This window comes from Lithobates pipiens, unplaced genomic scaffold (assembly GCF_037356315.1).
Source record: "Lithobates pipiens isolate NorthernLeopardFrog02 unplaced genomic scaffold, aLitPip1_a1.2 Scaffold_28, whole genome shotgun sequence".
NCBI classification, from domain to species: domain Eukaryota; kingdom Metazoa; phylum Chordata; class Amphibia; order Anura; family Ranidae; genus Lithobates; species Lithobates pipiens.
Genome location: NW_027507789.1, coordinates 202,565,883 through 202,581,238, shown reverse-complemented (window position 1 = coordinate 202,581,238; position 15,356 = coordinate 202,565,883). Strand labels below are relative to the sequence as shown.

The window sequence follows — 15,356 nt, the reverse complement described above, 5'->3', positions numbered from 1 at the left end:
TTTCATTTGGTGCATTTGTTCATTCTCCGAATGCCATTGTACAGGGGGCTAGTGGTGTATCACTCACAGTGAATACATGTTAATGAAGGAGTGCTTGGCCACAGAGTACATTCTTCATGTAGCACACAGAAAATATTGTCCTTCTGTACATTAGAGTCAGGTCACCCCCTTCACCCAAATAGTGATTACAACATTTAGCATTAAGTAGAGTGCAGCTGACATGTGACAAAGATGTAAGTGCACAGTGTGTTCGCTGAGAGGCTGAGTATACCGGTTATTAAAGCCGTATCGAGAAACACACTTCTGGATAATCTGTCATTGCCACATCTATCTCTAACGTTCACAAACTGTCTTGGGCTTTGAAAGCGAGTCCTGGAAAGTTTTTGCACCTATTAATATCCTTTTTAATGTACCGATTGCTTAGCAAAGTCCTTCCATTTCTGTTTGTTGGGTTATACTATCCTCACTTTATGCCTTTTCAATTTGGTTTGAAATTATACTAATAATACTTAAAGCGGACCTCCACCCTGAAGTGGAAGTTCCGCTCATCGGATCCCTCCAGTGCCACAATCGGCACCTTTCAGGGGGGAGGGGGGTGCAGTTACCTGGATAATCCAGGTATCTGCACCCACTTCCGGGACAAGACCGCTGCAGATGCCCTGCCCCCCCCCCCCCCCCCCCCGTTGTGTTGTGGGAAACACACAGTTCCCAGGACACAGCGGGGACCAGTAGAGACGTGCAGCGCGACTCGCGCATGCGCAGTAGGGAACCGGGCAGTGAAGCCGCAATGCTTCACTTCCCGATTCCCTGACAGAGGATGGTGGAGGGGGCAGCAGAGAGACAAACAATTGCTCGTCATCTGCCACCGACATCGCAGTCAGCATCTGCAATATTTGTAGCTGCTGGCTTTTAATATTTTTTTTAAAAGGTGCAGTTCCTCTTTAATAACAAAAATGTCATACTTACCTGCTCTGTGCAATGCAGTGTTTTGCACAGAATAGCGCCGATCCACCTCTTTTTGGGTCCCCCGCCGGCTCCTTGGCCTCCTCCCCAAAAGTTCAGCCTTTAGAACAGCTTTAAAGTGGAAGTAAACCCATGGATTTAAACAGTTAAAAAAAAAAGGCATGCCGGGAATGCTAACTGCACATTGGCTCTGCTCTCAGCCAAACTATCAAACCATCCAGTGGCTGGTGTCATAACGAATCACATGTGTAGCACCATAGCAGTTGAAGATTAAACAGAGGCAAAGATGGCAGCTTCCTTGGCTGAAAACTATAGGGGAGTTTACTACCACTTTAAAATATATTTAAAAAGACTAAGTCCCCCCTGGTACTGTGGGACTTTAAGGGCGAGCGTTTAAAGACACAATATATTAGAAACATAGAAAAAATTATTATTTCAGAAAACAGTATGATGGTCTGAGACAACACCATACACAAAATAGTACGTGATATCCATATATAATATGAGAAAACAGCACTTCTCCTATGGCCCGATGCGTTTCTGGAAATTCAGGGTGAATCCCTTCTTCAGGGTGATAGAGGAGATGATAGGTGGAGATACTGTGGAATAGAGAAAACAAAGTCTAGATTTCTAGAGTATAACAGGGCAAACATTGTGTCAAACATGGAAGCATCACACATGAAAGACACATGTACATGCCAGTACTATATTCAAGGAGTTGAATATTTGTTAAAAAGATTGTTGAGATGGCGCTGAACGGGTATAGAGACACATATCCTAAATAAAGAAAATCACCAAATAAAAGGCAGATCCTCTTGGCTCGAGAAATCTCTCACAAAGATCCCCAAAAAACGTTAATGCTGCGTAGACACGGCCAGAATTTCTGATGTAAACAGTCCAATAGGAGCTTTTCATCTGATTTTCCGACTGTGTGTATGCCCATCGGTCTTTTTCTGTCGTCATTTCCGACGGTCTTTAGATTGAGAGCCTGTTCTTAATTTTTCAGACGGAAAACCTTTCTATCGGATTTTTTGATCGCGTGTATGCAATTCCGACACGCAAAATTCCGATGCATTGTCGGAAAGAATTCGACGTATGCTCAGAAGCATTAAACTTCCCCTTGATAGTGCCGTTGAACGTGTTGTATGTCGCGGTGTTTTTGACAGTCGGAATTTGGTGTGACCGTGTGTAGGCAAGACAGTTTGAGCGAAATTCCATCGGCATTCCAACGGGAAAACCATCAGAGCTTTTTCCGACGAGGCATTAGACATTTAAGACTTTCAAATATACGGTCTCATCAATATGTGTTTAATGTTTTCAAAACATTGCTTCTATGTTCAATTGATCGATAAAAAAAATGTTACCTCAAAATGTCATATGTGCCTACTGTATCATGTACTTGTATGTAAAGCATTGTGTTCTCTCTGTATTGCTTCCTTTGTGTGAAAACCCTGGTGGTCCCTCTGCTTTCCTATTGGAAACTGGCCACGCCGGGCATGAGAGCATGTCTCAACAGGGGTTAAGCAGGTAGGCAGAATGATGGCAGTGAAATACAGAGCTCCCTCTAGTGATTTACCTACAGATCACTATCTTTTAAAAAAATAGAAAAGTAGCAAAGACCAAGTAAAAATGTGAGTTAATAAAATGATATCAATGTGAGTCTGTGCTTTGCAGAGGCAGAGAAAGTGAAAGGTTCACTAGTTTAATGGGAAACAGTTACATTTTTGGGTTTAGCTTTGCTTTAAGTTAAACATTTGAATAATAACAAAACATATACACTCTCTGGAAATACACTGAGCTTCCCCTGTATTTTTTTAAAGTGGTGTTCCACACACAAAAAGAACAAATGATTAAAATTCCTAAAAAAAAAAAAAAAAAACCTTTGGAAATTTGGATTCCAGACATTACATTTTGATCAATAACCTGCTTTTGTAATATAGGTACAAGTAAACAAATTTTCGGTACACACTTTGCAGCTTTTTTTTTTCATTCAACCAACCTGACAGATCCACTCATCAACACAAGTGATGTTGATGTGAAGATCTCTCCTGCTGAGACCAATTGGTTGATTTACTAAAGGCAAAAAGACTGTGCACTTTGCAGTTGCCCCAGAGCTTAGTAAATGAGGGAGAGCTCTGCTGACTTCCATCATCCAATCATGTGCAAGCAAAAATGCTGTTTTTATTTTCCTTGCACGTGATTGGGCACTCTTTGTAAAGTGAACTTTAACGCATTTACTAAGCTCTGGAGCAACTGCACTTGCAGGGGGAAACTGCACTTTACAAAGTGTACAGTGTATTTACCTTTAGCAAATCAACCCCCATGGTATTCTGACAGGGTGACCCCCACCAGAGTACACTGAATAGCTCTTGCGGCCATTGGCTTGAATGCTGGTTTTCCAGCATGCCAGTTCAAAAGAAGCTGGTTGTTATACCGGCTTCTGTAGAACAGACAGCTGTACACATGGGCCAGACGTTTTTGGCTCATGTGTACTGGAATTCTTGATAATCAGAAATCAATATAGAGCAATGACTACTGGTGTTTTTAAGGCAAAGAAAGTTTAGTGAGACCGAGTGACACTGGGAGGGGGGCTGACCTGGCCTATAGCCCCGAGTGGCCCCCCAAAAAGCCCCGGGTCTCGTATTTCTCATTGAGAATTATTAGCCCCAAGGCCTAGGGTTGACCAGGAACTCGTGGCTATAGTATGCAATTTGCACACATCCAAGGCTGGACTGGCCTACTGGGAAATCTCCTGGTAGGCTACCTGCCCTGAGGCCAATACTGCTTGGCCCGGGTGCCGAAGTTCAAGTGCCAGAGTCCTCCCCTTCCACCTCCTCTACTTGTTTTACGTCACACACAGCGGGAACCTCCAGCTGTGTCACAGAGCTTAGGTCTGAAAAGTTCGACAGCCGCTGTAACAAAGTCCTGGCTCCTGTGATAGACGGAACACTGATCCAATTGAATCAGTATTAAGGTGTGATGTGTATCATAGGAGCTGGTCTAGGAGATGGGACTTTGTTACAGTGGCCACCGGGATACTCAAATCCAAGCTCAGACCGTGACACAGTGGGAGATCACCTCTCTGTGTGTGATCCATCCAGGCACTTGTAGGCTGCATTGGTGGGCATTGGTAGGCTGCATTGGTGGGCACTGGTAGGCTGGATTGATGGACACTGGTAGGCTGCATTGATGGGCACTTGTAGGCTGCATTGGTGGGCACTGGCAGGCTGCATTGATGGGCACTCCTAGGCTGCATTGATGGACATTTGTAGGCTGCGATGGTAGGCTGCATTGATGGACACAGCCTGCAGTGGTGGGCACTACGAGGCTGTATTTGGTGGGCACTGGTAAGCTGTATTTGATGGGCACTGATGAGGCTGCATTTGTTGGGCACTGGTGAGGCTGCATTGATGCATTGATCTCTTGTGTCATGTCTGTAGTCTCTGGCCATCTCTTGTATTGTGTCTGTAGTCTTTGTCCATCTCTTGTATCATGTCTGCAGTCTCTGATCATCTCTTGTATCATGTCTGCAGTCTCTGATCATCTCTTGTATCATGTCTGCAATCTCTGACCATCACTTGTATCATGTCCACAGCCTCTAACTATCTCTTGTATCATGTCCACAACCTCTGACTATCTCTTGTCTTTTATCATGTCTGCAGTCTCTGAGGGGGAGTCTGGAGAGGAGTCAAGAGTGAGAGCGCCGCCGGGATGGGGGTCATGGGAGAAGTCAGATGTGTGTGGACTGTGGAGAGGAGACTATAGGATAAAACCAGAGCCACCAACCTGGAGCCATCTGACTGAGCCCTGCATGGTGCACCTGAGAGGAGGTCAGTGACAGTGCCGCCAGGCCAGTCTGGGGGGGAGGGGGGAGATCACTGATGTAAGGGGGAGGGGGTGAATACAATAATGTAAGGGGGCACTGATATAAAGGTTTCCCCCTTATATCAGTAACCCCCACCCCCCCCTTACATTAGTGTATTCTTTCTGTGGAAGGTGCTCTCTGGTCACCAGAGTCCCCCCCCCCCACGTTCCCAGAGTTCCTGGGGTCCCCCTTGATGATTGCTCCACTTTTAGCACTTTAAACCAGAATTTGTTCATATATACCGATATATATATATATATATATATATATATATATATATATATATATATATATATAAAGCACTATGTGCTTTCATATCTGTCTTATCTATATATAATACACTCTTCAAATGTGATTTAAAATGCAAAAGAAAAAAATTGTAGGCATTAGTTAGTCTTTAAATAAGGGAGATAAAGTAAAACTGTCTTTTGAGTCAGTATGGCATTAACATCAACATTTCCCTGCAGGTTATGGTAAAATGTTACCCATGGTGTAATGTATGATGATCGTTTGTAAAAGCAATCATCTACACAATACTAGTGACCACCGTGAATCAAGAGCAGACAGTTGTAGACACAGAATTAAGCTATTTGGGGTGCATTTGATCAGTGGGAGTACAAATGGTTTATGTTGGCTGTAAGTTTTCACTTTTTCCGATCACATTAATATCTAGATGTAATTGTATCAAAATGCAAACGTTTATTGTCCTATTTAATCGTGAACAATTCGTCTTCATACAACCAGTGAAACTTTCATAGGAGAAGAAAAAAAGCCAGAGGGCCGGCACATTACCTTGGTGTTTGAGTATTTCCTGCCTCCCCCCTATACATTGAGACAAACTTCAAAATGGCATTTGTTTGCCATGTACACCCCAGTCTAGTAGACGCAGGAAAAGTTATTTATGACTGTTAAAACCGCAGCAAAAATGCAACCCAGAACGTATGGCCAAAGAAACGTTCTCTCTGTGTGAAAGAAAACTTTATAGCATTCCAAATTATAGCTTTCAGAAATACAGTATATTTGCCATTTTTCATTTCTCAAAAAGAGAGGGAGGCTGAAGTCGTTTTCAGATTTTTCAGGTTACATGAGAAAGTGATCAGCGTGTAAATAAACTTAATCAATGTGTTAATGTATTCAAAATGTTTCTTCGTATTTGTATTTGCACCCAAGGGAATTGAGTATTACTGTAGTTACATACTGTGCTGCTTGCTTACTTGCTTAGCTGCACAATGACTTACCTTAGTGATTGACTTACCTTGCTGCAAGTGTACCAGAATCTGTGCTCTTCAATAAGAAATACCTGATAGACACATGACTAAGGCTGCCTCAGTATTAGGTCTTGTCAGGTAACTTGTTATGCCGCGTACACACGATCGTACATTCCGACAACAAAATCCCTTGGGATCTTTTCCGACGGATGTTGGCTCAAACTTGTCTTGCATACACACGGTCACACAATGTTGTCGGAAATTCCGAACGTCGATAATGTGGTGATGTACGACGAGCCGAGAAAATTGAATTTCAGTAGCCAGTGCGGCTCTTCTGCTTAATTCCGAGCATGCGTGGAACTTTGTGCGTAGCAATTGTGTAATGAATTTTGTTGCCGGAAAATTTGAGATCCAGATCTCAAATTTTGTGTGTCGGAAATTCAGATGGAAAATGTCCGATTGAGCCTACACGCGGTCGGAATTTCCGACAAAAAGCTCCCATCGAACATTTTCCGTCAGAAAATCTGAACGTGTTTTTGTTCTACTCATGGCAAGAAAATTTTATTTTTCTTCCTGTAAATGAAATAGTATTGTGTATTAGTTTGAATTGGATTGATTGATCCTCTTTGTCATAGTTTTTACTCATAGAAACATAGTAAAGTGACGGCAGAAAAAGTCCATCCAGTCTGCCCTTCTTTTTTTTTTCTTGTAAACTTTATTGTCTGAGTATAGGTCTATGTTTGTCCCAAGCATGTTTGAAGCCATTTGCTGTTGACTGTCTCACTACCTCTGCTGGTAGTTTATTCTAAGCATCAACTACATCATGTGACAGGCTCAGCAAGGAAGTAGGAGGAGGAAGAAGGACATACGCAAGGCGTGGCCGCGGCGCTGGAGGTGTTTCCGGTGGGGTCAGCTGCAAAAAAAAAATGCCAGGGCTTTCCTCACCCCCGGGAGAGTCCAGATGGTGCCACCTCTCTAGGGGGAGTCACCCGGGTGCAAACTGCACCCCCTTAGCAGCGCCACTGACTACCCTTTTAGTAAAATAATACTTTCTAAGATTAGTTCTGAACTTTCCTCTTGTTAGTTTGAGGTCATGTCCCCATGTTCTTAATTTTGGTTTCATTATGAAAAACTGCCCTCCTGAACTTTATTCACCCATTGATTTATTTAAGGCTGGGTTCACACTATCTTCACATGCGGTTTAGAGCAGGGGTCCGTTGCATCCCCATTCACTATTTCAGGTCCAATTTCAGCCTGAATTTTTGGCTGAATTCAGACCTGAAAGGGACCAAAAGATGCACAGGACCCCTGTGCAAATTCACAGCGGAGCCGTAGCGGAGATATGTGAATCAGCTCCGTAGAAAGCCAGTCAAAATATCCTGCTATTGCAAACTGGATGCGAGGAACCCACATCCAATTAGTAATAGTGTGAACCCAGCCTAAAGGTTTCAATCATGTCTCCCCTTTCCCTTCTTTCCTCCAGACTGTACATATAAAGTTCCGGAAGTCACTCTCAATATGTTTTATCCCCCAAACCTTTCTCCATTTTTGTTCCCCGCTTCTGGACTCGTTCTATCTTGTCCATATCTTTCTGTAAGCGAGGTCTCCAGAACTAGACACAGTATTCTAAATGAGGTCTCACTAAAGATCTATATAGAGGAATCAGAATCTCCTTCCTCCTGCTGGTGATCCCTCTTGTGATAACTAAAGATCTATATAGAGGGATCAAGACCTCCTTCCTCCTGCTGGTGATCCCTGTATTGATATCTAAAGATCTATATAGAGGAATCAGAATCTCCTTCCTCCTGCTGGTGATCCCTCTAGTGATAACTAAAGATCTATATAGAGGGATCAAGACCTCCTTCCTCCTGCCGGTGATCCCTGTATTGATATCTAAAGCTCTATATAGAGGAATCAGAATCTCCTTCCTCCTGCTGGTGATCCCTCTAGTGATAACTAAATATCTATATAGAGGGATCAGGACCTCATTCCTCCTGCTGGTGATCCCTCTATTGATATCTAAAGATCTATATATAGAGGGATCAGGATCTCATTCCTCCTGCTCATGATCCCTCTATTAATATCTAAAGATCTATATAGAGGGATCAGGACCTCCTTCCTCCTGCTGGTGATCCCTCTAGTGATATAAAGATCTATACAGAAGAATCAGGACCTCCTTCCTCCTGCTGGTGATCCCTCTATTGATATCTAAAGATCTATATAGAGGGATCAGGACCTCATTCCTCCTGCTGGTGATCCCTCTCTTGATATCTTAAGATCTATATAGAGGGATCGGGACCTCATTCCTCCTGCTGGTGATCCTTCCAGTGATAACTAAAAATATATATAGGGGAATCAGAACCTTCTTTCCCCTGTTGGTGATCCTTCTAGTAATATAAAGATCTATATAGGGGGATCAGGACCTCCTTCCTCCTGCTGGTGATCCCTCTAGTGATATAAAGATCTATATAGGGGGATCAGGACCTCTTTCCTCCTGCTGGTGATCCCTCTAGTGATGCATCCTAGAATTCTATTCGCTTTTCCCACTGTCTGGTGACACTGTTTGCTTATTTTGCAATCATCTAAAATAAGTACCCACAAATCTTTTTCTTCTCTAGTGCTGTAGTCACGGACTTGTAAAATACTGCAAGGATCAAAGTCTCAAGGGCAATATGCATCACTCATAGCAGCTAATCAGGGTCTATCTTGTGCTGATGTGACTTCAGTCAAGTTAATTTTATCTGGTTTGCTGTGGGCTACTGTACTTTGAACTTAGGGACCATTCACACTTATGTGTTACGTGGCTTATTGTGATGTGGTGCCATTCAGAAGCACCTAGCTGGTGTACTGACATGCGTTGCTGTCTATGGCCAGACAATGCTGTATATATCTTTTTTGTTGGGTTGGGAGACCCATTCGGATGATTGGGCTGCCCTAATGCAATGCATGTTAACATGTGGCATAACATGGCACAATAATGTGAATTAGTCCTTGGGCCTCTTTCACACGGGCCAGATCCAGGTTTTCTCAGCAGGGGATCAGGCCGCTGATCCCCTGCTGAGCTGAGTGGAGCGGGTGGATGACAGATCTGTCTCCACTCCACTTATGCAGAATCGGACATGGACAGAGCCCACTCTGCTGTAAGAGCAGTCGGATGTAAACGGACCAGTTGTCTGTTTATACCCGACTGCCCTCCGATCCGGCAAAAAAGGGAAGGAAGAGGATCCGTTCCCCTCAGCCCGGCTGGATCCAATCGGAGGTAGCCAGGTGTAAACTGAAAGCCTGTCCGTTCACATCCAACTGCCCATAGAGGAGAATGGAGGGTCCGATCGGGTCCTGAAAAAAAGGCAGGTGGATCCAATCGGACCTTTTGTGTGAAAGGGGCCTAAGTGTTTTGCTTCTGGCAAAAAAACAAATACTGTTTTACTTTGCAGAACAAGGAATGTTTTATTCAATATTCATATTTATTTGTTTTATTTATTACAGGTACTTATATAGTCAATTTATGCAGCGCTTTACACATACTGGATGTACATTCACACCAGTCCCTGCCCTCAAGGAGCTTGCAATCTAAGATCCCTATTTCACATTCATACATATATTGGGGCCAATTTAGACAGCATGTCTTTGCAGGGTGGGAGGAAACCGGAGCACCCAGAAGAAACCTACGCACGCACAGTTTATTTGCTTTTTTATGTAGCTTTTACGGCCTGCATGTTTGTATTTTGATATGGTTTATTTCTTTCAGAAATGTATTGTATCATCTGTCAAGTTAATTTTTGTTAAGGATGGGTTTCAGCAGATGACCCTGATATGTTGGTAGAAGCAATACCAAAGTGTTTGGTATCAGACGATAATGAAAAAAATGCAACACTGATGGTAACACAAGTCTGAAAGGGATGTCCATAGGAAATTAGCAGTTTTTGCAGATGATCGTTTATGACAATGTAAGGCTTACTGAGGCCAAAATAAAGAACATTGCAAAAAAAAAAAAAAAAAAAAAAGCAGCACTGCTAGAAAGTTATTTCAGTTGCAACCCAGTAACCAATTTTGCTTCTTGTTATCTCACCAAAGATAAGCTAACTCTCAGTTCCATGCTGCCATGCCTACATACAATTATACTGTGCCCAATCTTCCACTAGAGATGACATACTACAGGGTAGCAGAAGATCCTCTTTTATTAGTGGAGCTTTAGTGGAATTTAGTGGAATTTTATATACCTGCTTCAGAGCTGCACATCTTTTGAGGAGCAGCAAAGGTTCAAATCCCTCTATATTGCATTAACCATAAGAACACAATGGGAGTTATTTACGAAAGGCAAATCCACTTTGCACTACAAGTGCAAACTACAAGTACAAAGTGCACTTGAAATTGCTCTGAAAGTGCACTTGGAAGTGCAGTCGCTGTAGATCCGAGGGGGACATGCAAGGAAAATAAAAAAACAGCATTTTAGCTTGCACGTGATTGGATAATAAAATCAGCAGAGCTTCCCCTCATTTCAGATCTACCCCTTAGATTTACAGCGAATGCACTTCCAAGTGTACTTTGCACTTGTAGTTTGCACTTGTATTGCAAAGTGGATTTGCCTTTCGTAAATAACCCCCATAGTGATCATCAGAAAAAGAATGAGTGATGTTTTAGATGCAGATAGTGTATATTTTCTGGAAAAGCTTTGATTGTCCTGTAACATCTAATTACTGTAATTCTCCACAGAGTTCCTTGAAGATTTCCATGCTGAGGGCAGGGAATGCGTCAACTGTGGTGCAATGTCTACGCCTCTGTGGAGACGAGATGGCACTGGACACTACCTGTGTAATGCCTGCGGACTGTACCACAAAATGAATGGAATCAACAGGCCACTTGTAAAACCTCAGAAAAGGCTGGTAAGAGACCTCCCTTAAATTGCAAGAAAATTTGTAGATGAAATTAAATTCAATAAAATGTTAGCGATATGTTTCACAGATTTCAGCCTAGTGCTTAGTAATCCTAAAGAAAACCTGTAAAGCCCCATACACACTATCCGATTTTCTGCTGGTTTTTGTCTTCAGATTTACCAAAACCATGTAGTGCAAGGGCCTGCCTGATTGCATACACATTGAAACACATTGAAACCTCATATTATATGGTTTTGGTAAATCTGAAGGAAAAACTCAGCAGAAAAAATGATTGTGTGTATGGGTCTTTAGAAGATAAACATGAGACTATCATTGATGACTTGTTTTAAAGGTATAATCTCTGTGGCTGTCACCTGTAAACTGCTGTCTTCAGAGACACCAAGAGGTCAGCCTTTCCTTAAGGAATGGTAGCAGTAAGTGGTGAAAATCCAGCACATCTAATTGGTTCTTTGTCTAAAATTGGCCATAGATGGATAGAATTTTGAATGGAAATTCTTAGAAAAAGTCTTAGGAAAATGTGTGCGAAAATTCTCAGAACATTCCTAGAATATTTAAATGTTTTTGGAAAGATTACAAAATTTAGCATTTTGTTCCTTTGAAGTTTTTCGTCATTATGGTCAAAAATGAACATTGAATTGACACACTAACATTTATAAAAATGAAAAAACTTTGTTAGACAATTATTTTCCTGAAGAGAATTATGGAATTTTCATACTTGCCTAGGTGGATGTAGCATCGCTCTCAGCTCTAAAGCTAAGAACCAAGCGATCAAACACGATCGTTAAGTTCCCAGTGCTCCCTAAGCAGAGGGCTGGTGACTGTCAGTCCCTGTTCTCTTCTTTGCCCCCCCCCCCCACGCTCACTGGAGCTCTGGGCTGTGGAGGGGGCGGGAGTGGCTGGCTCAGGCTCTCAGCTGCTCGCCAGGTGCTGGTCCAGGCACGTGGGTAGATCCCAATCATATGGTCACGATCTTTCCCGTGCCTGGACTAGCTCTGTGACGTCAGCCGACAGCGTGCTTCAGCCAGCTGTCTGCTGAAAACGGGTCACAGGAGTGCAGTCCTATCTGCATTCCTGTGACCCGTTTTCAGCAGACAGCTGGCTCCACAGGAGAAGTACAGCCAAACAATCTTTGGCTGTACTTCTCCTTTAAGCCGGAAATAGATGATCAAATCTCGGCGGGTTCAGCAGGGACAGGCCGAGATTTGATCCATCTATGAGCAGGCTGATTGTACCCAACTCGATCGAACGATTGAGTTGGGTACAAGAAGTATGTCGGATTTTTAGAATGCAATAATTGCCAGCAGCGGAAATTGCATAATCTATGGCCTGCGTAAGAATTTTGGTTCGAAATTCTATCCATCCATGGCCAGCTAAAGACAAGTCTACATGACTTGCACAGCAACAACTGACATCCAATATAACCATTGCCCAATCCAATGGCAATCAGCCAGTTCTTTAGTCAGTCCTCTTACATACATGGGTTGGCCATACAAAGCCTAATTTTTGGAAGCAATACAACTTGTTTTAGCATTACTTGAAGCAATCTTACAATATGTAGGTTTTTATAGTTTAGCAATCGGTCATTTGCTAGTTCCAGAAGTGTTTGGCATTGCAAATAATGTTTGTCCAGCATGCTGAATACCTGTGACTACAGCCACAAAAGGCGTATAGGTTTCCCCAGCTTAGTGTATTAGGCAAAGACATTTTACTGGGGAGGAATTCCCACAGTGTTCCATTGCTTCTATTGCTGCTATTACTGGTAAGCGAGCTGCTTTTAGCCCTGACACGAGCCAGGGGAGGTGTCCATAGTACACCTTTGAAACGACAGTTGCTTTAGATTAACACCAAGAATTGCAGATTTTTTTCCGAGGTGCTAGATATTTCCCATATAGATTGATGTGTGAGGCTAATGAGGTTGTCAAGGGCAGTGATCTGGAAAAGCTGCAGTCTATAAAATCGCTTTACTATGTCCTCTCTGGAGCATTAGTGACGTTGTTATGAGCTTCTGGAGAATCCATCTAAATTTAATGCAATGCAGCAAAAGAGCACCAACAATAGGCCCTGTATGAATGTGTATAAAGGAGTAGAATGTTCACGTTCTCTTTTTTTATTTTTTATTAACTAATCTGGGCCAGGAAGATCTTCAAGCATAAACCCATTTTTGTTAATGTACACAGCAGTCCGATGAAAAATATTTACGTTCAGACTGTCTGGGGAGGCACAACCTACCTTCTGGTGACCCTGACTTTCATCCTAGTATTACTCTTGTGTCACTGAATGCCCTATATCAGTGGTCTCCAAACTTCGGCCGGGGGACCAAATGTGGCCCTTTACTTGCCTTTATCCGGCCCTTAAGGCATTGTTCAAGCCACGGACACAAACAATGAGACGTAATTCCTTCCACTAACACCAATGATGGGACAGTCTTATTCCCACTGAAATCAACGATGAGGTACTATTCCTCCCACTGACACCAACTATTTCTCCCCCTAATACCAAAGGTGGGGCATTGTTTTCTCCCACTAGGCACAGTCTGGCCCCCCTAAAGTCTGAAGGACAGTAAAGTGGCCCTTTGCTTTGAAACTTTGGAGACCCCTGATCTATATGACTAATCTCCATGGTAGTCTGTATTCATATAATCTGAAAGAGCCAGAATCCGAGTTTGCTAAAAATTAAGTGTATTTTCTGATTCATAACACTGCTCAGCATAGTACCCTGTTTCCCCTAAAATAAGACCTAGTGTGATTGTCGGTGATAGCTGCAATAAAAGCCCTACCACCCAAATAAGCCCTAGTTAAAGTCCTTGTAGGTCTTCTTTTCAGGGTAGGGCTTATTTTTGAGGAAACAGAGTAGGGCTTATTTGGGTGGTAGGGCTTATATTGCAGCCAACACCGACAATCACGCTAGGTCTTATTTTAGGGGAAACAGGGTAGTATGAGGTTGCACAGAATTATGCAACAAAAGGTCCACCCAGAAGGACGTTGAAAAGCCTGCTTGAATCTTGCTGCAGTGTGTAACCCTCAGATTCATTTTAAACTGAATACACTTGCAGTCACAATCGGGTTGATTTATTAAAGGCAAATAGACTATACACTTTGCAAAGAGCAGTTGCTCCAGAGCTCAGTAAATCAGCAGACGCTCTGCTTCCTTCCATCATCCAATCATGTGGAAGCAAAAATTCTGTTTTTTTTGTTTGTTTGTTTTTGCTTGCACAGGATTAGGTATTCTTTGCAATGTGAAGCTTTACCTCATTTACTAAGCTCTAGAGTGACTGCACTTGCAGAGTGCACAGCCTGTTTGCCTTTAGTAAATCAACCCAAATGCTTCCTGAGTGGTATTAGCATATAGATCAGACCAAAATGAGGAACAAATGAGGAGGAATGAGGGACAGAGGGACATTGTTACAAATCAGGGACAGTCCCTCCAAATCAGGGACAGTTGGGAGCTATGGTATAAACATATAGTAACATACTATGAAAAATGTAGACTTTTGCAGCCCAGGTCTCTCTACCTTTACAAGTTCAATCCAATATGTTCTGTGCACCAACGGTTATATTTTTTTCTAGTCAATAAAAGGAACTAATAGATGCCTGATGTACTGCCGGAGGTCGCACAAGTGTGCACGTGGCCTTTACAAGTACCGACGATTTTGACCTGAGCAATGAATGAGTTGAGCAACGTTTGCTTGTCCCCTTGCATTACCTTATCTATTACAAAGCTGTAGAATGTATAACAGGCCCAAGAGGAAACAGAACATGTGTTCAATATAGCCAGCACCACTGTGTGCTTATTGTATACTGAGTCAATATAATAATCAGCAAACACAAAGTAGATCTAATAGCAGGATAATATAAGGAAGAATACTGTCTGCAGTGGGGAAACAAATAATGTTTAACTAATACACCACAAACAATTCAAACATTATAGTAATTGGTTATCAAGCAAGCGGGGTACAAGGCAATTACATATGGGAAGGAATCAGTGGAATAGCTTAGCAGCAGTTGAAAGAGTCCTTCCTGCTAGATGACATGACCCATTATGTAAATACGGCACTGTCTGAATGTCCTTCCTGTCTTCTATTCAAAAATCATAGATATGTGCCATTGTTAGCAGGTAAGGAAACATAATTACTTCTACGCCAGCTTAGATTGTGCCGACTTCCACTGGTGTCACTTTATCATGTTGTTAATAGCAAACAGGAACTTTAAATATAATTTGCAGCCAAAGGAACAATGGAGTGAAACACAGTAAATGGGGAATATGAATGAATCATCAAGCCATATGATAAAATAAATAAGTACAAATAGAGCTACCCCGAGGAGCTCTTAAATAACCCAGTCCATGGTATCCAAAGTAACATAATTATTGCATTCATATTCAATGCACCAAACAAACTATAGTCCAATCATGGAAATCTCCCATACT

The 15,356-nt window shown here is 42.4% G+C and overlaps 1 protein-coding gene across 5 annotated transcripts in view; it reads left to right on the top strand.

Moving 5' to 3' along the window:
- The window catches only part of GATA5 (GATA binding protein 5), a 55,423-nt gene that overhangs the window by 26,531 nt on the left and 13,536 nt on the right, over window positions 1-15,356 (top strand). For 4 of the 5 annotated variants that reach the window (XM_077460299.1, XM_077460302.1, XM_077460303.1 and 1 more), the window contains exons 3-4: window positions 4,626-4,793; window positions 10,750-10,919. In XM_077460299.1, coding sequence (XP_077316425.1) covers window positions 4,626-4,793; window positions 10,750-10,919 — 338 coding nt within the window. The remainder of the gene's footprint in view (window positions 1-4,625; window positions 4,794-10,749; window positions 10,920-15,356) is intronic. The other variant, XM_077460304.1, reaches the window with a different exon arrangement.